Source organism: Gobio gobio (assembly GCF_949357685.1).
Source record: "Gobio gobio genome assembly, chromosome: 1".
NCBI classification, from domain to species: Eukaryota; Metazoa; Chordata; class Actinopteri; order Cypriniformes; family Gobionidae; genus Gobio; species Gobio gobio.
Window position 1 is genome coordinate 70,812,391 of NC_137097.1, and position 27,364 is coordinate 70,839,754.

At 40.5% G+C, this 27,364-nt stretch overlaps 1 protein-coding gene across 2 annotated transcripts; it reads left to right on the forward strand.

Annotated features, from left to right (window-relative positions):
• The first annotated feature begins 1,964 nt into the window (after positions 1-1,964).
• LOC307124426 (uncharacterized protein) lies at positions 1,965-26,784 on the forward strand. Of its 2 annotated transcripts, XM_079813617.1 has the most exons (17): positions 1,965-2,104; positions 2,196-2,540; positions 6,982-7,086; positions 7,187-7,282; positions 7,499-7,591; positions 9,393-9,467; positions 11,085-11,198; positions 11,403-11,462; positions 16,211-16,288; positions 16,531-16,611; positions 17,833-17,937; positions 18,061-18,138; positions 21,501-21,560; positions 21,690-21,785; positions 22,139-22,228; positions 24,379-24,397; positions 24,496-26,784. In XM_079813617.1, exons 1-17 carry the CDS (start codon positions 2,056-2,058, stop codon positions 24,578-24,580), a joined length of 1,629 nt encoding a protein of 542 aa, XP_079669743.1. In that variant the 5' UTR covers positions 1,965-2,055; the 3' UTR covers positions 24,581-26,784. The 2 variants fall into 2 exon arrangements, with proteins under 2 accessions (XP_079669743.1, XP_079669744.1); XM_079813618.1 differs by lacking the exon at positions 24,379-24,397 and having other exon boundaries at positions 22,139-22,232; positions 24,496-25,030.
• Positions 26,785-27,364: the final 580 nt, after the last annotated feature.

The following is a 27,364-nucleotide window of genomic DNA, read 5'->3' on the forward strand; positions in this document are numbered from 1 at the left end:
ACTTTAGACTAGGTTTTTTTCTGGTCAGCGCCCAGGTAGCGCAAGTTCATTCACTAGTTTAGCGACGTGCTTCTGTGGAGGGAAAAGCGCGCTTTGCGCGGGTGCAAAATAGGAATGACACATGCTTCGGTGTACAAAGTCAATTGCGCTGGGTGCAAGATAGGGCCCTTCATGTGTTTTTACACCAAAGGGGCTCTTTTTCCAGTATTAATGTGTAAGGTAGGGTTGAGTAATTATTCAAACAAAGAGAAATACTTTACAGTTCACTTAGGGACATAGGCAGGGTTTTTTAAATCACTGAGGTCCCAAATTTGAGGGTAGTTAGGGGGGTTTGGGGGAGAAAATTTCCCCAGAGAAAATTTGCATTTGTACATAATTATGTGCATTTTTAATAAGTTTGAAGGCCAAAAAATGTATAATAAATAGCTTTCAAAACCATGTTAGTGGGCAGTAGATTATTTGACAATACCCCCCTAAAGATGAGCTTTGACTGTAGTCTTTTCATTTTCGTCTGTGTTCCTGAAAAGGGTTGGGAATTTTTTTTGACCAAAGAGACATTTTTTTCATTTTTGGTAAATGCATTTTTCCAAACAAGCCACAGTAAAAAAAAAAAAAAAAATTATATATATATATATATATATATATATATATATATATATATATATATATATATATATATATATATATATATATATATATATATATATATATATATATATATATATTATTAAAAAGCTTTTTTTTCTTCAATAAAATGTCAACAGTAGTAATTATTAGGTCCATAACTAAAAACAAACAATTATGCAGCAAACAATAAATAAGTCGCAATATGGAATTAATTGCGCAGGGCTTTCACTGTGAGGTTGACCAACTGATGAGTATAAATCCTCTTTGTGTGTGTGTGTGAACACCCACAGTGCTTACATCTACTATGTTTATGTGAATACTCAACTTGGCATTTTGATATATTTCTGTGTTTATTTGGCCGTTTAGGTGCGCAACCGAAGACAAAGGCTAATATGCTTGTCCGTTTGTCCACGTTGCGCTCGAAGCGCGCGCACAGCATCCTGTCAGTAATTCAGTTGTCTTTCGTTACTTATCATGCTTTTATTATTTATTTTATCGTGACACTAGCGAACAGCACTGAACACACTACTTGAATATTATTATCATAAACTTGTCATTAACTTCGGTAGGCAGTACAACAATGGAATTGTAATTGGCTGCTTTTTTCCGCAGAGAACGCATCTCTGTTGATGTGTGTGTCTAATCTTTTTATCGATCATGTTAGTAAATGTTAGATATGTTGGTAAAGTGTGAGAGCCCTGGCGAGCCATAGGTTCCCGACCGCTGCTCTAGCCGTTCGCGGATTTCCATGGTAACTCACTGTTAGAATTGTGACAGTTTTACCTTGATGGCTGTGGGCGCGGTGCTGAACCAGAGAACGCAGCGATTAATGCATTATGACGTCTGATAATTCCATATAGCCTGTATTTGCCAGGAGACGAACAATAATTAAAGTCTAATAACAATATTTCGTGCTGAAGGAGATGGAGCTGCGCTCTGGCCCAATTTAACCTCTGGTCACCTCATTGGTCCTCCCGCTCAGTCGCCTCGCCATAGGTTCCTGCAGTTGCCGCAGCACAGCCAATCAGTACGCGTGTATTGGGTCTGCTGTGCAGCTGCACTGCGTCTTACATAGATACATTTTTAGGATAAGATTTTGCTTCAATTCTCGAGGAAACAGGAGTTCCCCCTGCGTATGCTACGCAATAGTCGCTCCCTTCTCTCAGGGAACCGAGGTTATGTTAATAACGAGTCGCTTCTCTCTATAACACAGCATTGAAGAAAACTCTGTTCAAGTATCAACACGAACCGTTAAAAAGCCAAGAGAAAGTGATATTTTCACTTTCGGTAGCCTGCTTCCTGCTCTTGTCCTTCACGGTTCATCTGGAGAAGAAAACGAAAGCGAAAGCGTATTTAGACGTGGCCTCGTGTGAAAGACTGTGGACAAAATTGACATGATTTCATTATAGCTCTTTCTTTGTATAAACTATGGACGTTAAGTTTGTTGTTATATCAATACTCCTGGTGATCGCTGATGGTACGTATTATCATTTTACGTTGATACGCACATTTTTTTTTTCTTTTTCATTTTTTTTACATAATAGCTAAGTTTCTCTGTTTTATTACAGGGTTCACTGTGCGCGGTCCCTCTTCTCCTCTGGTTGCTCCTCTGGGATCTTCAGTAGTTTTGCCCTGTTATGTTGATAAACCTTTACCAGTGCAGACTCTGAAGGTGGAATGGAGAAGAACAGACTCAGAGACTTTAGTTCATTTGTTTGTGGATGATGAGAGTCTACCAGAGATCCAGCGGCAGGATTATCATGAGAGAGCTCATTTCTTTACTGATCAGATTCAACATGGAAACTTCTCCCTCCTTCTGGACAAACTGAGAGTTGAAGATGAGGGAGAATACACATGTAAAGTTTACAGTCAGCAGGATTCTGGAGAGACTGTGGTTCAAATAAAAGATGTTGGTGAGTGAGAGCGACTTTCAATCAATTCAATCAAATGTCTTTTTATGTATTTTATTTTATTTATTTATTATTTTGTTTTATTCTTTCAGAGCGTCTGCTAGTATCATGATTGAGTTGCTCTTTATCTCACACACTTCTTGCATGCAGCAGGCTTTCAAGAAAAAAAGGTAATGGGGGGCCTGTGCCCCAGTAGAGCTTTATGTCTAGCAACGCCACCGGTCAGGTCACTGATCAGGGAGTTAGCCCATTGACTTATGTCCTGAACAGTGCCCTGACTACTGAACTAGGGAGTTGATTTAGAAACACGCAGTATTTTAATATTTCAAACAGCCATTCAGATTTCTGTTTTCGGTACGGTGCTCATCACATAACCAAATACTACCAAATACTCTCACATCACACCTGAACACATTGAAGAGGTTTCATGGAAGAAAACAGACGGAGATGATGAGGCTTTACCAGGTTCATCAGATGAGCGATACAGAGACAGGGTTGAGTTCTTCACTGATGAAATCCCTAAAGGAAACTTCTCTCTCAGACTGAAGAGTGTCAGAACTGAGGACAAAGGAGTTTACATGTGTCAAGTGTTTGCTGGAGTTTTATCAGCCAATGCAACTGTAGAACTGGAGAGACTGGGTGAGTCAACAGACATGGCAAATTAAATAATGCAGTCTCTGTTAACACTAATGCCCAAATACTTCGCTTTTTACACTTACTGGTTGCACATGCGCATTAATTAAGTAATTAATACATTTTCATTTTTTATTTATTTATTGTAGGCATGGGCCGGCATAAAATTTTCATGTTGCGATTAATTGCTGAAGCTTTTATCACGGTATATGGTATTATCACGATATTGAAATAAGTTGCAAAAAAAAGTGTTGTCATACTAAAACAGGTTTGAAAGGGGCTATATGCGTTTTTCTGAAATTTAAACTCGCGACTGACACCTGTGGCCAAAAAACAGAACTGCTCTTATTTTCTGCTCGCTCTCGCAGCGGTGGTGACGTCACATCCGCAGACAGCGCGGGAAAAAAACGACCTGACAGAAAATAGGAAAAATAGGATACAGGCTTATAGGTGCACCCACTGTGAGCGGACAAGGTGTCAGTATGCTCATCAGGAGATGTTTGAGTCATAAATGGTAAAATAAAAAGGCTATTGTTACGTTTATTTTGGGGAAAAAGTTGCATATAGCCCCTTTAATAACTTTCTTATAACAAAAAGAACCGAACATTTAAATACAATAAATCAATAAACATATTTCAAACGAAAGAAATATAAAGACTAATCGGTAACACTTTACATTAAGGTCTCACTAATGCATTAACATTAACAAAGAGCGAATAGTTACATTTTGTACAGAAGTTATTATTCTTCAATAATGTGAGTTTAAAAAAAAGCAACTGTTAGTTAGTGTTAGCTCAGGTCCATTAAATAATACAGTTGCAACTTTTGATTTCAATGATGTGCTATTTAATGTTAAAATTTACGTTTAACTAAGATTAATAAATGCTTTAGAAGTAGCCTATTTTTCATTGTCAGTTTGTTAACTAATGAATTAACTAATGTTAAATAATGAAGCTGTCACAAGCACACCAGACTCCACCCTCTCCCAGACACAATGTGCACCTTCACCTGAGGACTGATCACACGCACCTGCACGTCATCATCACTGCATTCACTGCCTTCACTTAAGCCCCACGCATTCACTCAGTCACTGTCTGGTCTTGTTTGCACATGCTTACGCTACTGCTTGCTTCAACAGGCTCACTTACCTGCCTGTTCGCTCATATCTCCTAGGCTCCTTCGTCTCCATTGTCCAGATCCCCGACTCAACCTGCAATCAAGAGTACAGTATCACCCATCCACATTGACATTCTGCTGGACATGCACTTCTGACACTCACCTTATCCACTCATTTCCTGGTTCTGCAAATATACTCTGTTTACCATTTCTATCTGTTCTCCATGTCACCTCTGTTTGTAACAGAAGCCTTATTGTAAAGTGTGTGACTGAACAACAACGAATTAGAACATATTCAAACAATATCTAGGGCATGTAGTCCATATTAAAATATAAAAATGTTTAAGTTTTAAAATAAATAGCCATAAGACTTTAAGTGTTTGGTTATGTGATGAGCACCGTAGCGAATACAGAAAACTGAATGGCTGTTTGAAATATTAAAAAACTGTGTGTGTCTCAACCAGCTCCCTATTTTAGTAGTGAGGGGCAGGGCACTGATCAGGACATAAGTCAATGGGCTGACTCCCTGATGAGGGGCGTTGCTAGACGTAAAGCTCTACTGGTGCACAGGTAAACGTGTATTAATAGGCCTATTTATGTATACTTTACATCAGGGGTCTCCAAACTCGGTCCTGGAGTTCCGCTGTCCTGCAGAGTTTAGCTCCAACCCCAATTAAACACACCTGAACCAGCTAATCAGTGTCTTTCAAGGCCCTAGTTAGACACTGATTAACTTTGTTCAGGTGTGTTTAATTGGGGTTGGAGCTAAACTCTGTAGGACAGCGGCCCTCCAGGACCGAGTTTGGAGACCCCTGCTTTACATGAACATTCTCAACATTTATGGCATAAAAGGCATACAATATGGAAATAATTCATCAGGAGAGAACTTTCTTGCAGATTTGCATTCTTCTTTACACAAAAATAATGATTAATTCAATCTTTTTCAAGAATTTACAATGAAATCATATGATGAAACCAGTCATTTTATGACAACTAAAATTAAGAGCATATATGTTCTAAAAGAAAACCTGTTTCATTTACACATGATTTGACAGCTTGTTTGAATGAAAGTAAAAGGTGTGCATCATAGCTGACACCTAGATGAACACTTAAGTCATTCTCTTCAAATGCTTTTAAAGTTAGAAACGTGTACTGTCGTATGTAACTTTAGAGACAGTCCCTAAATTTGCGAATATCGAACATCCGACGTAAAGCAACTTTATGTCAGTGACGTACTGTTTTAAAACGTAAATTACATGCACCCATAGTCAAAATGCACATTTTGAAGTAGTTAATAACAGGCCTGGGGCTACGTTTTTAATAACTAACTCTTAGATAAGGCAGTTGTGTGTGAGTGTGCAGTGTACGTTGTAGAACAAAACGTCAAAGTATCATCCAGTTATGTTTACCACAGGCTTTATTTGTTGATGGTTCATCGTTTTACCTTCCTCAAACTCATTGTCTCTCTTTTCTGCTTCCCTGTCCCTGCTTCGTACAAAAAAAATTGGATGAGTTAAAATAAGACTTTAGTTTCGATACTTTAGTTTCGTCATGTTTTTATAGCCTTCCTCAACTTCGTGCAGCAGACCATAAACTGGTGCAGACACTGGACTTTCGGTTTTCTGTTAAATTGCATTGAATTTTCAAGCGTTGATTGGGTTACTATGTTGCATATAGATCCATTTCTTATTTTGCGAGATGATCAATCTAAATACATTGACAAATATAATAAAAGGTTCAAATTCAAGCTTCAGATTTTACTGAGGCACAGCAGATTTAAACAGGGGTCTGTTTACGAGAGCATTTCTGCTGTTCCATCAGCGCCATCTGCTGTCAGAGAGTGAATGTGCACTTTCATTCAGCGCGTCTTCTTCACTCGTCCCGCCATGCGCTGCTCATGCGTGTTGGGTTTGTTTACATCAGTGCGCGTGCCTCTTTGACTCAGCACACAGTGGTCATTCTAAATGGAAGATGGGTAAAGTTTTCTTAAAATGCATTCTAAGAATCAGAATAATTCGTAAGAAATAATTATTCACTGTATTTTTAAGTGCCCACAATAGCAATATTGTGCACGTTCATTATCGTGATATATCGTATTACCGTATACCGGTAAACTCGTTGCGAGAGATTGCTCAAAACTGTGCATGCGTCGGATACCTGTGTACACGTACGAGTCAAAATAAGTATACTTTGCAAAGCTGTGCATTCGACTGTGCGCATACATTTACGTAGGTATAAAAAACGAAGTATACTTTATTCTCATGTTTAAAAATCAGCTTAACAAATAATTTATGCTACTGCCCACTGACATGGTTTTTAAATCTATTGTTATCTAGTTTTTTGGCCTTCAAACATTTTAAAAAGTAGATCATGTAAATCAATATTTGTTCAGGGAGATTTAGATGTTTAGTAAAAAAAAATTTATGTAATTTTTTAGATGTTTAGTAAAAAAAATTTGATGTAATATTTTAGATGTTTAGTAGCCAATATCCTGACAGTATTTTTTTTTTTTTTTTTAACAATGTAAATCTGGCCCTTGCTGTAAATACGTACTTGCAAAAAATGATAGTTAGTAATTCCTTAGAATAATGAATGGCTTTAATTGCAAATTCTTCATAATTATTATAAAAACGATGATTGATTGTAAATTGATTCAGTGCAGTTGTAAATGTTAAACCTCATGTTTGTTTTCCAGGTTTCTCTTCTTTGCACATAACTGTGTTGGTTTTCTGTATCGCTGCTGCATCTGGAGCTGTGCTTCTGCTCTGTCGTCTGATTTACTGCAGATCAAAAGACACAGGTGTGTTTAAAAGGACAATCATATTTCTTGTGATTAACTGTCTGTGTCACTGTAAGTGTTTTACTCATTTAACTGTGGTTATTCTGCATCTTCTCTCCAGTCTCCAGCAGCACAATCTGGAATCTTCAGCTTTCTCTGGTCTTCTTTCCAAACATCTGTATGTCCATCGCCTTCATCTTCTGGGGTCTTACTGAAGGTGAGTTTAGTAGTTTTTATTTTTAAATATAAGATAACTATAATAAGAATGTGGCATATTTAATTATTTATCTTGTTGTAATGATGTACAGAATTGTCCTGTCCCCTTCTCTAACTACAGTATGTTGGTGTGTTTCTGTATTCTCTCATGACGGGACTTTTTATTTTTTATTTTATCAATATTGTTTAATACCCGTCAATGAATATTCTGTTCCAGGATTTCTGCTCGAGATCGTCCCTTGCTGTGCTCTGTATATTCTGAGGCCTGTTATGTTGATTTGGGCTTTGCCTTATTTAAAGTATCTTCAAGGTATGTCAGGATTGAAGTTTATTATTATTATTATTGTTTTTGTTAAGGGGATCAGGATCAGTAAATGCAAATTGAAGGCAACATATTAAGACTATATATATATAGTGGGGAGAATTTGATACACTGCCAATTTTGCAGGTTTGCCCACTTACAAAGCATGTAGAGGTCTGTAATTTTTATCATAGGTACTCTTCAAATGTGAGTGACGGAATCTAAAAAAAAATCACATTGTATGATTTTTAAGTAATTAATTTGCATTTTATTGCATGACATAAGTATTTGATCACCTACCAACCAGTAAGAATTCTGGCTCTCACAGACCTGTTCTTTAAGAATCCCTCCTGTTCCCCACTCATTACCTGTATTAACTGCACCTGTTTGAACTCGTTACCTGTATAAAAGACACCTGTCCACACACTCAATCAAACAGACTCCAACCTCTCCACAATGGCCAAGAACAGAGAGCTGTTTAAGGACATCAGGGATAAAATTGTAGACCTGCACAAGGCTGAGATGGGCTACAGGACAACAGGCAAGCAGCTTGGTGAGAAGGCTGTTGGTGCAATTATTAGAAAATGGAAGAAGTTCAAGATGACGGTCAATCTCCCTCTGTCTGGGGCACCATGCAAGATCTCACCTCGTGGGACATCAATGATCATGAGGAAGGTGAGGGATCAGCCCAGAACTACATGGCAGGACCTGGTCAATGATCTGAAGAGAGCTGGGACCACAGTCTCAAAGAAAACCATTAGTAACACACTATGCCGTCATGGATTAAAATCCTACAGCGCACGCAAGGTCCCCCTGCTCAAGCCAGCGCATGTCCAGGCCCGTCTGAAGTTTGCCAATGACCATCTGGATGATCCAGAGGAGGAATGGGAGACGGTCATGTGGTCTGATGAGACAAAAATAGAGCTTTTTGGTCTAAACTCCACTCGCCGTGTTTGAAGGAAGAAGAAGGATGAGTGCAACCCCAAGAACACCATCCAAACCGTGAAGCATGGAGGTGGAAACATCATTCTTTGGGGATGCTTTACTGCAAAGGGGACAGGACGACTGCACCGTATTGAGGGGAGGATGGATTGAAGATGGGCCGAAACACACAGCCAGGGCAACTAAGGAGTGGCTCCTTAAGAAGCATCTCAAGGTCCTGGAGTGGCCTTGCCAGTCTCCAGACATGAATACAATAGAAAATCTTTGGAGGGAACTGAAAGTCCGTATAGGCCAGCGACAGCCCAGAAACCTGAAGGATCTGGAGTAGGTCTGTATGGAGGAGTGGGACCAAAATCCCTGCTGCAGTGTGTGCAAACCTGGTCAAGAACTACAGGAAACGTATGATCTCTGTAATTGCAAACAAAGGTTTCTGTACCAAATATTAAGTTCTGCTTTTCTGATGTATCAAATACTTATGTCAACGCAATAAAATGCAAATTAATTACTTAAAAATCATACAATGTGATTTTCTGGATTTTTGTTTAAGATTATGTCACTTACAGTTGAAGTGTACCTATGATAAAAATTACAGACTTCTAGATGCTTTGTAAGTGGGCAAACATGGAAAATCGGCAGTGTATAAAATACTTATTCTCCCCACTGTAAATAGGTATATTGAAGCGGCAGTGGATTTCAGAATCCACCCGTCACTTTATTCTTGACATGTGTGTTGAATGTGTCAAGAAATTTGTAGTGTTTGGTAAAAAAAATACACATTATCCTATCCAACCTGAGTACAAGCAATGAAACAGATATGTAATATTAAATAATGACTTAATTTGATATATTCAACTCTTTCTGTCTACAGATAACACTAAAACATGGACCAGATTTGTCAAAATAACAAGTGAATTGTCTGTTTTTACAGTCACTGTTTATTCAGGTGGGTAAATCCAAATGTTACACATCAGAGGACATGCTCATTATTCATTAAAAGTGCTTCATGAAATATTGTTTTGCAAATGTTTTGCAAACTTCAATAGACCAGAATTCAGCCGTTAAACCTTACACCACCCTCGATCTAAAGTCCCTTCATCCAACCCTGAATACTCAAAATGATTAGAAGACAAGCATCACTTCAAAGTCTCACAACTGTCTATAATCCCAGAATTACATTCTTTTTTGCCATTTACTGCAACAAGTGTGATTTCTCTGAACATCTATTTCAGTGATATCTACTAGAGCTAGGTAGTAGAAACATTTTCTGCATGCTACTTTAATGGGATAGTTCACCCAAAAATGAAAATGATTCCATGATTTACTCAGGAGTTATATAATAATGTCCTGGCGCTTCCGGCAGTGACTGTTGCTCTGTTTTTGAAGTCCATAAAATGGTATCTATCCATCATGCACATGGCTCCAGGGGGTTAATAAAGGCCTTCTGAAGCGAAGCGATGCGTTTGTTTAAGAAAAATATCCATATTTAAAACTTTATAAAGTAAATTATCTAGCTTCCGACAAATCGCCTTCCGTATTTATCTTACGGAAAAAGTGTAGCGCCCGCGCCTCTCACAGTTCAAAATGCTTACGCCACGTCTGACGACATTGCACACCAGTAAAGCCCAATTTATACTTCTGCGTCGGGTGTACGCCGTAGCTACGCCATAGGCTGTGTTACACACGTAGCCTATGCCGTACCCTGACGTGCACCTCTCCAAAAAATGTAACAACGCGTCAATTCTATGCGGACTGCAAGTTCTGTGATTGGTCTTCCAGAACCCCTCCCTCCGCATGTGTAACTGCACGTCAACGCGACGCAGAAGTATAAATGAATATCGGTGCATAGCCCACGGCGTAGAGGCTACGGCTCAGGTCCGACGCAGAAGTATAAATAAGCCTTTATGCTCGTCAGCATTTTGAATTGCAAGAGGCGTTACACTTTTTCCATAAGTTGAATATGGAAGATGTTTCACCGGAAACTAGATCATTTACTTTATAAAATATGGATATTTTTCTTACACAAACGCGCCACTTCACTTCAGAAGGCCTTTATTAACCCCCAGAGCCGTGTGGAGCAGTTATATGATGGATAGATGCACTTTTATGCACTTCAAAAACGAGCAAAATTCACTGCCACTGTAAAGCTTGGAAGAGCCAGGACATTTTTTATATAACTTCGATTGTGTTCGTCTGAAAGAAGAATGTCATACACCTAGGATGACTTGAGGGTGAGTAAATCATGGGCTAATTTTCATTTTTGGGTGAACTAACCCTTTTAATAGTACAACAGAAACAATGGGTGTCATAATTTTAAATATGGAATGTTTGAAATATTGTTTATTATAAAATGTTACTGTTGCCTTATGCTTTCTAAAATATCATGATGTTCATGAGGTGACCTCCACTTTTGCGTTGGTACAGATTATGTTAATATGGCTCCAATTAATTGAAGCAACTGTTTGACAAACACTGTTCAGTTCACCACGTCTTAAGATATGTTTTGTTGTTGGACAGGACATAATTTATTTTTGTGACATTAATCTTTTATCTATACCTCTAGTTCTTTTTGCATATGTCTGGAGAAAGAGTGCACATGATACAAAATATAATTGCCGCTTGGGTCTTGGATTAAGCTTTGGATTTGTTGTGCTGTTTTGTCTCGCCCTGTGTACAGGTAAGAGTTCCTGTATGATTTGATTCCTTACATTGTTGAAGCTGAGTGACAGGCCAAGTGTATATAAGCACATATTTATTAGGTTAATATGTTTATTAACAATGGTTTTGTTCATATAATTATTTGTATTCTACAATTACCAAAAATGATAATCAAATACATTAGAGCCAATTTTCAATAACTGTGTTAATGTTTATTTTTTAGTTGGCTTAAGGTTACCCAGTCAAGAGCAGACAAAAGAGGCTTCCTCATGCAAAACTACAGGTAAAAAAACTCTGATCTGCTCTCAATACACCATTTTACATACAAATATAGTTCAAAGGGATAGTTCACCCAAAAAATAAAATTATACCATGATTTACTCACCCTCAAGTCATCCTAGGTGAATATGACACTTCTTTCAGACGAATACAATCTGAGTTATATTAAAAATGTCCTGGCTCTTCCAAGCTTTATAATGGCAGATACTGTTGGGTTAATTTTGAAATCCATAAAAGTGCATCTGTCAATAAAAAGGTGTAACGGGAAAAAGTGTAATGCCTCTAGCAGTTAAAAATACTTACGCTACGTCTGACGAGCGTAACTGGTGTGCAATGTAGTCAGACGTAGATCATCGGCTAATTTTCATTTTTGAGTGAACTAACCCTTTAATATAGACCATGGGCCCTATTTTAACGATCTGAAACGCAAGTGTCAAAGCGTGAAGCGCAAGTAACTTTGTGGGCGGGTCTCGGCGCTGTTGCTATTTTCCCGGCGGGATAAATGGCTCTTGCGCCCGGCGCAAATCTTAAATGGGTTGGTCTGAAGTAGCTTCATTATTCATAGGTGTGGTTTGGGCGTAACGTGAATAAACCAATCCGAGCGTCATCCAACATTCCCTTTAAAAGCAGGTGCGCAAGTTCCATTATGGATTGCTATTATTATGGCGCATTTACCAGGCGCACGCCAGGAGCGGTTCACAGCCGAGGAGACTTATGTTCTTGTAAGAGCAGTGAAAGACAGAGAAGTGAAGTTGTAATGTTGTACATTATGGTAAAGGTGATTTCACAGTCGATTTTTTTTCCTGGTTCTTGACGGACAAACCAATTTGTCAGATGTCCTTATATACATATATGTCTTGCCACTATTGGGCAAACAGGTCTTATCCTTAATTATTACAATTAGCCTGAATCATTTGTAAGCTAGATTTATGCCTATTTTTTTTCACATTTTCGTGGCACACCACAATGATTTCCGTCATCTCATGTGTTAATATTTTTTTAGTGTAACAATTTATGATTTGCAAAAATAACTGTTGCATCTGTGTAGATTACATGAGCAAAGTGTATGCGCGTTGTGCACGCTATACATTATGGTCAAGCATGCGCCCTTAAAATAGCATAATGAACAACGCGCAACGCGCCACTGACTTTAGACTAGGTTTTTTTTAGGTTTTTCTAGGTTTTAATTGTTTAATGGAACAGCAAAATAGCACCAGGGATTGTTTGCGCCGGAACACGCCTCCTTTTTTGCGCTGAACCGCCCAGGTAGCGCAAGTTCATTCACTAGTTTAGCGACGTGCTTCTGTGGAGGGAAAAGCGTGCTTTGCGCGGGTGCAAAATAGGAATGACACATGCGTCGGTGTACAAAGTCAATTGCGCTGGGTGCAAGATAGGGCCCCATGTGCTACTGAGTGTTGATAAAGAACAAAAATGTAATGGAAGAAAAAAATTAATCCAGAAACCAACAACATGAATGAGCACATTGTGATCATTTCCTATAGTATGTAACGTAACTTTGCAACATTACATTAATATGTCATTTATCTCCACATTGTTTTAATCAAAAAGATCACAACACATTAAAAGCCAGAAGGTCTTTCTGTGTGGAGTTAGCATGTTTTCCACATGTTGGCGTGGGTTTCCACCAGGTCCTCCGGTTTCCCTGACAATCCAAAGACATGCAGGAAACGTGAATTGAAGACTAATTTGTCTGTAGGTTGTAGGTGTGAACAAGTGTGTGCGTGTGTGTGTGTGTGTGTGTGTGTTAACTCTGTGATGGACTGGCCATCAATCCACCCTCCGTACGGCATGAGATGCTAATATAAGCTTTAGTATTACCACAACCGTGCATAGGACATGCAGCTTGGAAACTGAATGGATGTACTCATTGAACTGTGTGACCAGAATTATGCTGGACAGAGTTGTTGTAATATAGTAATATGCCAATAGGTGTCATTGTTATACTTTGCCATCTAGTGTAAAGTTCAACAGGTTATGGGCCCAGATCTTCGCAAAAAAAAAGGTGTTTTTTTACACAGGATTTTGTGTGATATAGACAGTGTTGTGGAATTCACAATGGAGGATAGACTGTTTATTGAGAAGCTGAGTGAGCCAGAGAACTGGGCAACGTGGAAATTTCAAATGAAACATTTGATGAAAGCAAAAGGACTATAGGGCATGGTGATGGAGACTAACAACGTGTCAGAGGGAGCAAATGCAGAGGCAAGGGCAGAATTCCAAAAAACGGAGAGAAAAGGCGTTCCCTTTCGTTCAGTCACTACGACGTAACGTTAGTGACTAACGAATGGGGGTTTCACTTAGAAGCCTATCATCTTCGAGCTTAGAGAAAACGCCCAATGGCGTGCCAATGCCATGGGGCATGCGGAATTTGCATACGTAACTCCGCCTCACCACGTGAGTATAAAAGGAAGTACGTGGCGACATCGCATTGTTTCTGCTTTCGGAGCCAAGAGAACCTACCTCTTCACTCCTACAGCCTTCTGAGACTCTGTCAGCTTCTTCGAGACAAGCAGTTTTCCAGTCGGTGTTGGTGTTACGGTGCGTTCCAGTGATCGCATACTTCCTGCCTGCTGATCTGTGCAGTGGTCTGTCTGACAGCTGGTGTGTGTTTCCCTGGGCGCTTCGGCATCGACTGCGAGGCTTCCTCTCATAAAAGAGCTTGCGCGTGGCACGTCCTTTTCAGGATGTCTCGCCTGTGCACTTCTGGGTGTGGTAGATCTTTGCAGCCTTTCGACGGGCACGAGCGCTGTTTGACGTGTTTGGGCTTTCAGCGCGCTCAAGCGGCGCTCGTGGATGACTCATGTTCTCTCTGCGGGAACATGGCCATCTCGGTGTTACGGTCGAGACTCCGTGAACTCCGTGCGGATGCCGGAGCGAGAGTCCCCTCTGCCACACCCCAATCTGCCGTCTCCACCGGAGGCTGTACTTTGGCTGGTGGCCAGGGTGACCTGAGGGTGACGGTGTGGAATAAAGCTCTGTGGCGTTTGGTGCGGCGGAGGATGAAGAGATGTCTTTCGCCGCATCACAAGGTGGGCTGGAGTCATCTGAGGATGATGATTCGGCTGTGCTGCCACCTTCGGGTGCGCCAGCATTGCCCGAGTCGGACCCAGAATTGACAGCCATGCTGTCTCGGGCCGCCGCAGCGCTTGGGTTGGAGTGGAACCCTCCGACCGCCCCTCCAATTCCTTTCTTCTCCGAGGTGCATGAAGGGATTGCGCGGTCCTGGAAGAACCCGTTGTCTTCCCGTGACCGTTCTGCGAACTCTTCCGCCTTCACTGCGCTCGAAGGAGCCGCGCCTCGTGGGTACACTGGGGGTCCCCCAGTCGAACGCTCTGTTGAGATGCAACTGTGTCCGCAGAGTGCTTCGACCTGGCGCGGTGACCCAAAACACCCCTCCAAAGCCTGTAGGTTTTCGTCATCCCTGGTGGCGAAGACCTATAGAGCTGAGGGGCAGGCCGCCGCTTCTTTGCATGCCATGGCAACTCTTCAGGCTTACCAAGCTAAGTTGCTGTGTGACCTGCACGAGGGTGGGGCTGATCCAGGACTCAGCAATGAGTTGCGTGCCGCTACCGAACTCGCTCTCCGGGCGACGAAGGTGGCCGCACGCTCCCTGGGTCAGGTGATGTCCACAAATGTGGTCCAGGAGAGACACCTGTGGCTCACCCTGGGCGATATGCGCGACGGCGAGCGAACCCGGTTCCTCGACGCTCCCATATCCCAGGATGGGCTATTCGGCGGGGCGGTCGAGAGCTTCGCCCAACAGTTCTCGGCCGCTCAGAAGCAGACTGAGGCCATAAAACACATACTGCCCCGGCGGTCAGCTGCTGCCTCCACCCCACCGCCCGCGCAGTTGCCTCAGCCTGCTCGCTGCCGAGGGGGCCCTCCTGCGGCTCCCTCAAACTCTGCGCCACCCAAGCAGCAGCCTCCACCCGGGCCGCGCAGAGGTAGCCGCAGGAAGTCGTCCAAGTCCGCTTCAGCCCCGCAGCCCGCGAAAAAAACGCCATGTTAAGCGGCGCTCCTGACGCGGAGAGCTCAGGGATGGGCAGTTCTTTCCAGGAGACGGCAGCAGGGCCGCTCCTTCCCCCGGTGGAGGGCCGGGGGAGAATCTTTTGTTCATCTGCTGGCCCCCGGGTCAGCAGCACCCTAATGTGGTTAAAGAAAGAACTGACACCCCCATCCCTGAGCACCCAGAGACTGGTGATGACGGTGCGCGCCACTCTCGGGTCCCGCCACTCGCATCCCTCTCTGTCGCCAGCCTCCTCTCAGAGCAGACCCCAGTGGAACGCACGTCCTTCCCTGGTCTCCTCTGTCAGGACGCAGCTGTTAACCGTGCCCCCACACCGGGACGCCCCACAGCCTCCCATGTCCGGGCCGGTAACGCTGCCTCGCTGCCCCACCCTCGGTACGTCTGTCGTCCGTATGACCCCGCTGGTGCAGTTCCTGGGAGCCTGGCTTCAGCTTCCGGGGCTGTCCCGCTGGGTCGTGCAGACCGTCAGGCTCGGCTACGCGATTCAGTTCGCGCAGGCTCATCCCTGTTACAAGGGAGTCCGCCAGACCGTGATCAGGGCCAACGTCTCTTCTGTGAAGCCTGTGAAGAGAGAGAGAGAGAGAGTTTTCATGTACAGTCAGTTTAGTTGGGATCCTGTAATTCATTCTCATATTCATCATGCTTCTCTCTCTCTCTCTCTCTCTCTCTCTCTCTCTCTCTCATTTTTTTTTTTTTTTTTTTAGATTTTTATTTTATTTTAATTTTTTTATCTCTTTGTCAATTACTCCAGTTGATGTTCTCATTTGGATTTCCCTCTCCAGGTAAGACCTGAATACTGATTCTTTCATAATTCATTAAAATGATATGATGTTTTAAATTCCACCTGCTTGCCATAGAACTGCCTGTAGAACTACATGTTGAAATAAATGTAAAAACCGAATTAAATCATTACGTGATCCACAAGAAAATGTTTATGATCTTCTGAGCAATCATGTGTGTAATTTACATTTTTTTTAACCTTTTTTTAAAATGGAAAAATAATAGACTTTTTCTCATATTTTAGCATTTTTTACTGTGGTATTTGTTCAAGCACTACTGCTTCCCTGTATACCACCATTACCTCGTCTGCAAGCAAAATACAAATGTAAGTACATGCTGATCAATTGTATTTGTATAGATGTGGAAACAGTAAATCCCATAATAATATTCCTGTATGTGTGAATTTGTGATTTTGAATACTGTATGAATAGATATAGTATGAATAGAAATAGTGCTTAAATAAAATATACGCCTAATGCATCAAATTTGCAAAACCACGATCTAATGAAACAGGCTTTGCTACTGTATTGTGATATATATTTTTGAGTGAAACAGCTCTAAAAAAATTGAGGGACTTGATTTAATCCATTGGTTGTTGGTTTTATTGTGAAAAGTGAATGGTGTATAAGAGAATGGAGGCATGTGTGATTGTGCAACTGGCTTAACTTAAGCATGGCCTTACATACGTCAAGTGAGTCATATGGAAGAGAGTTATTTTTCATTAAAGGGGTCATAACAGTTTCTGCCAACCTCATGTTAATCTTGAGTACCTATAGAGTAGTGTTGCATCCTTCATATCTCCCAAAAGTCTTTAGTTTTATTATATTTATAAAAGACAGATACGCTGTACCAATTCTTTCAGAAAACAGCCGAGCTCATGCAGACGTGCAGTGGGCGGAGCTAAACAGTCACACACACACACAAAATACATTTTGGGATTATCCCTGATAACTTTCGATTCTCTATACGTTGGTGTTGTTGACATTATATGCACGTACGCACGATTGCCAAAAGAACACACACATTTGATGCAGTTTCACTCACCGCCTGCGGTTTCCACTCATGACCGGGATCAAACAAGCACACTTGCAGAACTGCATCCACTGTTTAACGCTGGGTTATTTGGGAAGCTGAACAAGGTTATCTTTCCCTTTCAACTAAAAACACACTTCTTTAGTGACATTGTTGATTTTGTGGTCTAAAAACAAAATGACAGCGCTGCCGACGGCTCCTGTAACCCGAACAAAGCTCGTTGATGTGTGCGCTCTTACTCTCGCTCTGGTTGATGTGCACAGGAGAAGTGTACATACAAGTATTTTCCGCTCTCTATGACATCATAAAGGGCCATACAAAAAAAAATGTTCCAAAACTTATTCGAATCCCAAAGGAGTGTATTTGGCTCAGAAATACTCCGTCATAAGTCCAACTCGTTTTTAAATTTTGGCCATGTTTTCCCCAGATTTCCCCAGGTATCAGATTTGAGATCAGTTCTAGTATGTGTACTGTGAGAGTTCATGAATTCAGAAGGTCATCTTTTCATTCACAGTTCTCTTCCGAAGATGGATAACATCATTGTGTATAATAACAATATCACTCCTGGATATCATCCTTGTGATTTATATTCATCTAGCCATATTGGAAAGGGAGAAAGGTATGATACTTACATTTTTCATTCTTCATCTAGAAAAAAAAACACTATGTATATATAGAGTTTGTAAGTGATTGAAAATTTGTAAGAGATGTGCTTATCAAAAGTGCTTGTTTTAATTAACAGATTACTTGGAATGGACCAGTGTCGATGTATTTATTGAAGTTCTGAAGATGATAGTGGTCTTTGAAAGCTTTGTGACAGGTATTATCTATCACTGACTTACAATGCTTACATTGTATTTTATTATCTGACACTGTATTTATAAAGAGCATAAAAATATGGTGCTGAGAAGTAGAAATTAGATTACAGTGATGCAATGTCTTATATATGCATATAAAGCTTTAAAGGTGCAATATGTAGGATTTTTTCAGTAAAATATCCAAAACCACTATGCCAGTGTTATATTTTTTGTTCAGTTGAATACTTACAATATCCCACGTTTCCAACTATTTGTAAATCGTGAGAAAATTGCGATTTTAACCAAGTAACCGGAGTCGCCTGTCAATGGTGTCATATCTGCGTTACCCTCGGTTTACACTTTTACTGCCGTAGAAACCATGGCAACAGATGTGGACCACTGCATAATATCTAGTGGCACGCTGATGTAGTTTTGTTCGAAGATTTTGGAACAAAATGAGAAATCAAAAGAGAACCAGTATCTACATGGTGTTTTCGAGATGCCGAGAGCTTTGCAACAAACTTTGACTTGACAGAGATGCCGTTCTTGCATGTGCTTTATTAGACAGGTGAGCAAATGTACATAAAACAAATCAATGTTATGTTATCAACACAATGATATATTAGAATATCATCAGTAACTGACCTGTATGAGTAGTAATTCAGCACTTGTGGGTAGTTTGGTAGAATGAAATGTCCTTATTTCTTTATATGCCCTGGGACTCACCAGGGAACTACACTGCCACCAAAATGGTCGCATAGGCAATATGCTATGATTTACTATGAGCATTTATTAATACAGAAATGTGTATTTTAAGAATACGTTTTATAACGTGCTCTGAGCATTCAACACATCAAGTTGGCTTCAACCCGCGACCCCCGCCCCCTCCCGAAATGGTGTAGGCGAGGCGTAGCTTAACGTTGATTCAAAAAAATATATACCTCTCGTTAAGACACACGCAGCAATTGCATATATATCTCAACATAGCCTACAATCTGTACGTGTTGAAATGAAGCGGACAATTGACTCCTATTTTAAGAAGGGAAGTTCAAGTGTAACAGAACCAATACTTGATGTCGATGCGACATGTCAAACGGAGCCTGTGAGTGAGAATGAAGCAAGCTTTAAAGCCACAATATGTAATTTTTCGCCGCTAGAGGTCGCTTATTCAAATGAAAGGCGTAGCTTTTATAATGCCGAGCGCGATAGACGAGCGCTTGCGCTTCTTCCGCTCATGTGTATGTGGGGTAACACAGCACTGTTTTATCATATTAGACACATTTGAGTGTGAAGGAAAGTTAGATCTAAAATTGGGCACAGACCCCTGTCCTTTTTGGGAACTATAAAGTACCGGCTGTAGAACCCCGACTCCTTGTCTGGCGGAGGAACACGTTCTATGGCCTCCTTTACCAACAGGGATTGTTCTTCCTGTTCCATTACCCGAGCCCGCTCTGGGACCACTGCAGTCCAGACCACCCCATTGAATCTTGGTGGGCTGTGGCTGAACTGCAGTCTGTACCCTTTTTCTACAGTCTGCAGGACCCATGGCGACACATTCGACAGACGTTGCCACGCCTGGAAGAAATCTACCAAGGGAATCAGTCTCTTGAGACTGACCTCGGGTGTTTTTTGAATACCATTCTCGACCCCCTGAAGCGGGATTACCACATCGATTTCCAGAGGGCTCCGCAAAGAAAACAGCCTCAACTGTTTCTTCCTGGACGGGGCTGCCCTCAGGGGTCTTACCACAGCTAGGACCTCTTTCCCAAAGCCTTCTTCGCCTGAAGGACGATCTTCAGATCAACCTTCTGCTCAGTCGGCTTTGGGCGAGAGTGTCGCCTCTGTTGCCAAACTCCCTGAGGAGGGGCTCTAGAAGCGACCCTCTCCTCCTGTACCTGCTGGTTAGAGGAGCTCGATGACGGCTGGGGCTGGTCGGTCTTAGATCCAGCCCCTTTAAATTTAGAGCGGCAAGGGATGAACTGCTGGAACACTGCAGACTGCCACTTCGCGTCCTGAAACCTGTCGACAACCGTATTGACAGCGTCGCCGAACAGGCCAGAAGGCGAAAGAGGAGCATCAAGGAGGAACGTTTTATCCTTCTCCCTGATGCCCGACAGATTGAGCCCTAAGTGCCTCTCCGTGGCCGCCATAGCTGACATGGAGCGGCCCACAGCACGGGCCGTCTCCTTGGTGACATGGAGGGACAAATCTTTCGCTCTGCGGAGCAATATCATCAGGTATGGGTCCGTCGCCTTCATCTAAATCTTTAAGTAGGTCGGCCTGGTATGCCTGCATCAATGCCAAAGTATGCAGACATGCACCAGCCCGACCTGCCGCCATATATGCCCTGCCCACCATCGCCGATGTATCTCTACATGGCTTAGTGGGCAGCACCAGGGTTTTCAGGGAGGATGCTGCATCAGTAGAGAGGTAGCTGGCCAAAGCCTTCTCCACACGCGGCATTCTCCCATAGCCATTCTGTCCCGCCCCCAAAACATTACTATAATCCAAGACTGTTGGATTAGAGAGGCGGGACGAGTGAAGGTTTGTTCCATGATTTGCACAACTCATTGTGCAAATCAGGAAAAAATGGCAAACCCCGGCGTTGAGGTTGAGACCTGTGTTGAGCTGTATAACAATGATCAGTTTTCTGTCGAAGAATGATCCAAACAGTTGCTCACCTGTCTAATAAAACACATAAAATATTAAAGAAATCAATATCGGTGTTTCAGAAATCGAGGGTAACGTGGGTATGATGTCATTGATAGCAACACCTGGTTAAAATTGCTTATTTCTCTGGATTTAAACATTCATGGAAACATTTGGGATAATGTAAGCACACAAGTCAACAAAATATATAACATTGTTCTGGTTTTTGGATATTTTAATCCAAAAATCTTACATATTGTGCCTTTAAAACTATGCTGTTTATGTGAAATGTATAAATCATTATTTATAATATTAAAAGGAAAATTAATAAGTTAAATAAAGCAGATATATCCTTTATTGTTTTAATTTCACAATGATCACTGTATGTCATGATGAGTGAGACTGAACTGTGATTCCTTCATTTTTTCACATTTTGTTAAGTTGCAGCTTCATGCTAAATCACTTGAAAACAAAATATGCAAAACTTATGAAAGGAGAATATGTAAATAAATCATGCAACACGAATCAATAAGTTTTGCGGTAGACAGTTTACTGGTATTTGCTGCATTACTTAACAGCAGAATTTCTTAAGTTGGGCCTTCTTGATTTATTCTATAATTGTTTTGTTTTCACTGTATATTTATTACTTTTGTTATTGTATTTTGTTATTACTAGAATAGATATGATCCCTGGATAAATCCATATTCTCTGCTCATCTGTTTGAATTTTGAATCAGATTCAAGAGAACAGAGACGACGACAGCAGACTGAGACGAGCCAACAAGGATCAAATGCATGTAATTACTCACTGCTGCATCCTGATATCTTAAATAAGTGTCTATACTCTATAATAATTGACAAGAGATCTGCTTAATAAATGCAAGTATTTGATTGTTTGGTGTTTGTTGTGTGTGTCTGTGTTACAGTGCATCTCTGTAATGAAGTCGTGTACATGTTTGGAGCAGTTGGTCTTGTTTTGTTGAGCTCTGTTACACTGACAGCAGAACTGATCCTGAAAGCACGTGAGTACATATCTAAAATATTATATTACATTATAGAGATCTTTTAACATCACACAGTTTTATCTAATTACACAGACAAAAAAGCATGCTAAAAATGAATCGTACACTCTAAAAATATGGGGTTAAAAACAACCCAAGTTGGGTTGAAAATGGACTAACCCAGCAATTGGTTTTAACCCAGTGAATGGGTCATTTCAACCCAGCGGTTGGGTTAAATGTTTGCATAAAACAACCCAACCCAACTTGGGTTGTTTTTAACCCAGCATTTTTTAGAGTGTACACAGCACGGTTACATTGTACAACCACTAAAATTTTACTAGCCTTCAATGTTTTTCTATAATTTGAATTCTTAGGGAACGGTGAGCATGTCATGAAGGATCTGAGAGTCGTTGTCTTCCCCTGCGAATGTGTTTTTGCCTGTTATTGGCTGGTGCATGATTTCTGTAAGTATTTTTTTTAATTATTTTATTTGTGCCTTTTTTTGTGCCAGGAAGAGATAGACTAAAATCTTTGTTAAATTAGACAGAGGTGTCTGACTGTCAAATGTTCCATCAGTTCACATTATAAATTATGACTCTCAAATGCAGGAATGTTATTATGATCCATGAGGTTTTTTGTTTTTTTGGTCAAAAAGTTTGGTCATCTGCAAAACTACGACGCTCAAAGTTTAATGCAAAGGGAGATATTTTCTTTTAAAGAAAACATTTTTTAAGGACTACACAAACGGCTGGCAGGGACTACAATGAGCTTCTTCACGGGTTAGTGACATCATCATCACTTACAGCAAAAGGGGCGAGGCCATGTTGGGTTGTAAGCATGTTACAGCAGTTCCCATGCGAGCGATTTATAGATTATCATGACAGAATATGCTAATCAATGACTTGAAGATAGTTAACTCCACATCAGCTTCATAAATTAATCAAATAACCAATCAGAAACGTCCTGTCTCTACATGTTGTCACTTCTTCTTGAGTCTCTCCATCATTGTCCGACTCCGGTTTGAGCATAAAGGGCTGAACAGTTTCAGACATTTTCAGTGTGTGTCTGTTGGTAACACAAGCTCTTGAAGCCCGGTCCTCTTCTGGAAAGGTGGGCGGAAACAGCAGCTCATTTGCATTTAAAGGGACACACACAAAAGTGTTTTTGCTCACCCTCAAAAAGTGACAAATTTTAACATCAAGGGTATTTTGAGCTAAAACTTCACATACGCACTCTGGGGACATCAGAGACTTATTTTACACAAAAAGGGGGCATTTTACATCAGTAAAAAGGGGGCATTATAGGCTCCTTTAAAAGAACCATAATTTTTCTTAGGTCCTGTTTACACCTGGTCACTTCATGTGTTTTCTCTGATTGGATAGCTATCCGATCATGAAAAGACCAGATGTAAATGCTCTCTAAAAACACTTTCGAGACACTCAAACCACTTCAGAAGGATGTTTGAGACACATTCCAGATGAACTGGACAAATGTAAAGGCATCTGGTTGTAAAAGCCACATATATAACTTTTACTAAAAAATTAATAAATAAACACGTGAGAGTGTGTGATACTGGCTCCCGGTAGGCAGATATGACAGCCCTACTGTAACACACATCACCACAGATACAGTGCAAACAGCTGCAAATGAAACTGAAAGTTCAGCATCGCATCCTGAAGCTCAACACACAGTCATCTTCATTAATAGTAGTGAGACTAAGGGTGTACTCACACTAGGCGCTCTGAACCGTGTCCCAGCACGTTTGACCCCCAAATATGGACTCAAAATGATTAATAAATGCACACACAATTATCCATGAACTTGATAAATGTTGCAGACATGTTTTACTATCCACAAACAAATGCCTTTTAACTTGTGTGTGCAAAATACAGAATTACATGAATGTGCAGCGATTTGTACAAATAGAGACATAGTTGTAAATACAAAACTTCGATTTTGAATTAATGTAAGTCAGATTTTGTGCGTGCAACGAGTAAGAAATAATGCATTTGTGGATCTGGTGACGCGCATGCATAATTTGACTTTTGTGAGTCGGTCCTATTTGATCCATTTGGTGTGTGAGACTTTCATTTTGGCCGGTTTGGCCTTGCACAATCCACACACACATAGCCTACTGCATATAGTCCAGGAATTGAAGATCGGATTTATATTTATTTTTGCAAAGACACATTTTTGCTGCCATGTGTAAATGGAACAGTTTTAACAAATCAGTAAAAACACATGAAGTGACCAGGTGTAAATAGGCATTAAGTGTGTGTTCAGAACATTGTTTTAATAATCTAAAGAAGCTTTTTCCACGGATGGATGTTAAAGGCTCTTCACTGAACCCTCAATGGCTGTAAAGAACCTTCATTTTTAAGAGGGTAGCCTAATTTGACAGTGAACAGGGCTGATGATGGGTCACTGGTTTATTTGCCAACATCTATAATGCTGATTTGTAACAGATGCAAACAGTTATTGAAAGGTTTGACGCTGGTAAAATGAGACAAACATTGACCTACTCCTTACAGAGTCTGATTGACTTGCTGTGATTCTGTTTTGCTCATCTATTTTAATTTTAAATCACTTTCTCTCTCTGTCTCCTGTCACATAGGGAAGATTGTGACAACTGAGTAAGTTCAGATTTTTATTCAATGCAGCTCTCATGTATGTATTTATACATAGTATATTCAACTGTATATCAATGTTAAATCTGTAATTGTGTTTTCAGATACGGATCTACACACAATCAGAACACAGCAGAGACTCATGAAATGGAGAATCTGTCTGCACCCGTCTCTCCTGTTTCACTGTAATGAGATAAAGACTCTTCCACATTTCTTCTGAAGACTTCAAAATTTGTTGCATTTTGTTGCAAATTACTTGGATAATTGTATATTGGTTCAATCATTTCAAAAGTAATTCATGCTTTTTTTGTGGCGGTAGTTCAAACGCAAGTGGTTTTTTCATTGACAGTCAGATTTTGGTACTGCTCTTATGTAAATGTGGCATATTATAAAAATGTGAATATTCATCTTTGAGTATTTATGAGTTACATTTACATTTATGCATTTACTTGGGAGTACAGGAAGCGATCGGTCATGAAGAGTCGAGTAAGCGCACTCAGTAAATACTGAGTCTATGTACATTGCCCAGTGTATATCAGTCCTCTGTAGAGGACACCAGAAAATGAAATGACAAATAATGGGATTTTTTTTTTCATCCACCGCTTTTTTTTAATCCAAACTCACTTTTACCAAAAAAATATTTTGCTACAAATTGTCTATTAATCTGCCTTTACATTGCTTTAATGCGTTACTAGTTTTTTAATATGTCGTCATCCTGAGAACCAGAAAAAAAGGTTTTGTGAATTTAGATTTTTTTTCTTCTGGTCATTGCTTTGTTTGGAGCATGAAAAACTAATTGATTTGACACCAGAACTATTGAGAAAATTAAACTACATGAATAGACACATAATGGGATTTTTTTTCATTGACCAATCAATTTTTATGCTTTTAAGTTTTTTTTATCCAAACTTTGTATAAAGATGATTCTCAATGTAATGAAAGATACAGAATAATTTGAAATACCATTTTACTTTATGCAATATGTGGGTAAACATGGCCATAAATGCCATTCCCATTCTAGGCAATGCATATTAAAGGTCCTGTTCTTCGTGATCCCATTTTTCAAACTTTAGTTAGTGTGTAATGTTGCTATTAGAGCATTTATAATACCTGTAAAATTATAAAGCTCAAAGTTCAATGCCAAGCGAGATATTTTATTTAACAGAAGTTCCCTTTCAAAGCCTACAGCGAACGGCTGGTTAGGACTACATCCTGGTATTTCCTGCTTTAATTACGTCAGTAGAGCAGTTTGTCGACTAACCTCCGCCCACAAGAACGCGTGAAAAAGGGGGCGTGGTCTTGTTGCTCCCGCGTGGAGAAGAGGAAGTGTTGCGTTCGGTTGCGTTCGTATAGTTTGTTTGTTGCCATGTCGTCGAGACGCTGTTATTTTCATCCCGGAGTCAAGTCACCTTTGTTTGGCTTTCCCAGGGACGCTGTACTTAGAGATCATTGAGCGCATGCATCCCCGTTATGGTGAGAGGCGTGACCTTTCCGGTAACGTGCGCTCTGCGTGCGCTAAGCTGCTGTCCAATCACAACACGGGAACCGCTGGCACAATCAGAACTCGTTACGTATTTCTGAAGGAGGGACTTCATAGAACAGGGAAATCTTTCAAGCCGTTTTGAGGACAGTGAAAACAGCAGTATACAGATAAGTAAATTGTGTGAAAAATACTGTGTTTTTTTACACGCGAAACATGAACACATGTTATATTGCACACTGTAAACACAATCAAAGCTTAAAAAAAACACGAAAAACGGGACCTTTAATGTGTTGTGGGACAATATATAATGTAAAAAGACGTGTAATAATATTTTCATAAGAATGTCTTATATTTCATAAGAATATCCAGACTTAAAACTGTGTATGTTGTCAGAGAAATTCACTAAAATATAATGTCCTCTACAGAGGCAAAACCTGTATTCTGGGTCTCAGGAGGATATTTCTGTCTCGTGCAGAGTGGCATTTATATTTAGTTGTCAATTCCGAAACTTTGCGGTCCACTTAGCAGCCATAGTTTTATTCAATGAATATTATAGACCAGGGCTTTTCAAACTGGGGTCCTCCAGAAGGTTCTAAGGGGTCCCCAGAAAATTCCAGGGAATAAAAAAGACAAAGCAAAAATAGTTAAAGTCTAATGAACATTCTAACTGTTTCATATCTAAATGTGTCTTGCTGTGTACATACTTTCCAGAATTTTTAAATATTATGGATATTTTTCTTACACACACTCATTGATTCGCTTCAGAAGGCCTTTATTAACCCCTGGAGCCATATGGGGCACTTTTATGATGGATGGATGCACTTTTTGGGGCTTCAAATTACAACCCCAAATCAGAAAAAGTTGGGACAGTATAGTAAACGCAAATAAAATAAAAAAAGAAGTGATTTCTAAATTTACTTTGAATTGTATTTCATTGCAGACAATATGAACACAAAATATTTCATGTTTTGTCTGGTCAACTTCATGTAATTTGTAAATATGCATCCTTTCCTGTCATTCAGACCTGCAACACATTTCAAAAAAAGTTGGGACAATAAAGCATTTTCCACTTTGTAATGTTGCCATTCCTTTTCTCAACACTTAAAAGACGTTTAGGGACTGAAGTCACCAAGTGATGAAGTGTTTCAGGTGTAATTTTGTCCCATTCTTCCTGCAAACAAGTCTTAAGGTGGGCAACAGTACGGGGTCTTCGTTGTCGCATTTTGCGCTTCAAAATGCGCCACACATTCTCTATTGGAGACAGGTCGGGACTGCAGGCAGGCCAGTCAAAAACCCGTACCCTCTTCCTCCGCAGCCAGGACTTTGTAATGTGTGCAGAATGTGGTATTGCATTGTCTTGTTGAAATATGCATGGACGTCCCTGGAAAAGATGTCTTCTTGAAGGCAGCATATTATGCTCCAAAATCTCTATGTACTTTTCAGCATTAATGGTGCCTTCACAGAAGTGCAAGTTACCTTTGCCAAGGGCA

Coding starts and splice junctions, on each gene's coding strand:
- LOC307124426 (XM_079813617.1), top strand. CDS start 2,056: ATGGACGTTAAGTTTGTTGTTATATCAATACTCCTGGTGATCGCTGAT. Junction 2,105..2,195: donor ACTCCTGGTGATCGCTGATG/GTACGTATTATC, acceptor GTTTTATTACAG/GGTTCACTGTGCGCGGTCCC. Junction 18,139..21,500: donor CTTTGAAAGCTTTGTGACAG/GTATTATCTATC, acceptor ATTTTGAATCAG/ATTCAAGAGAACAGAGACGA.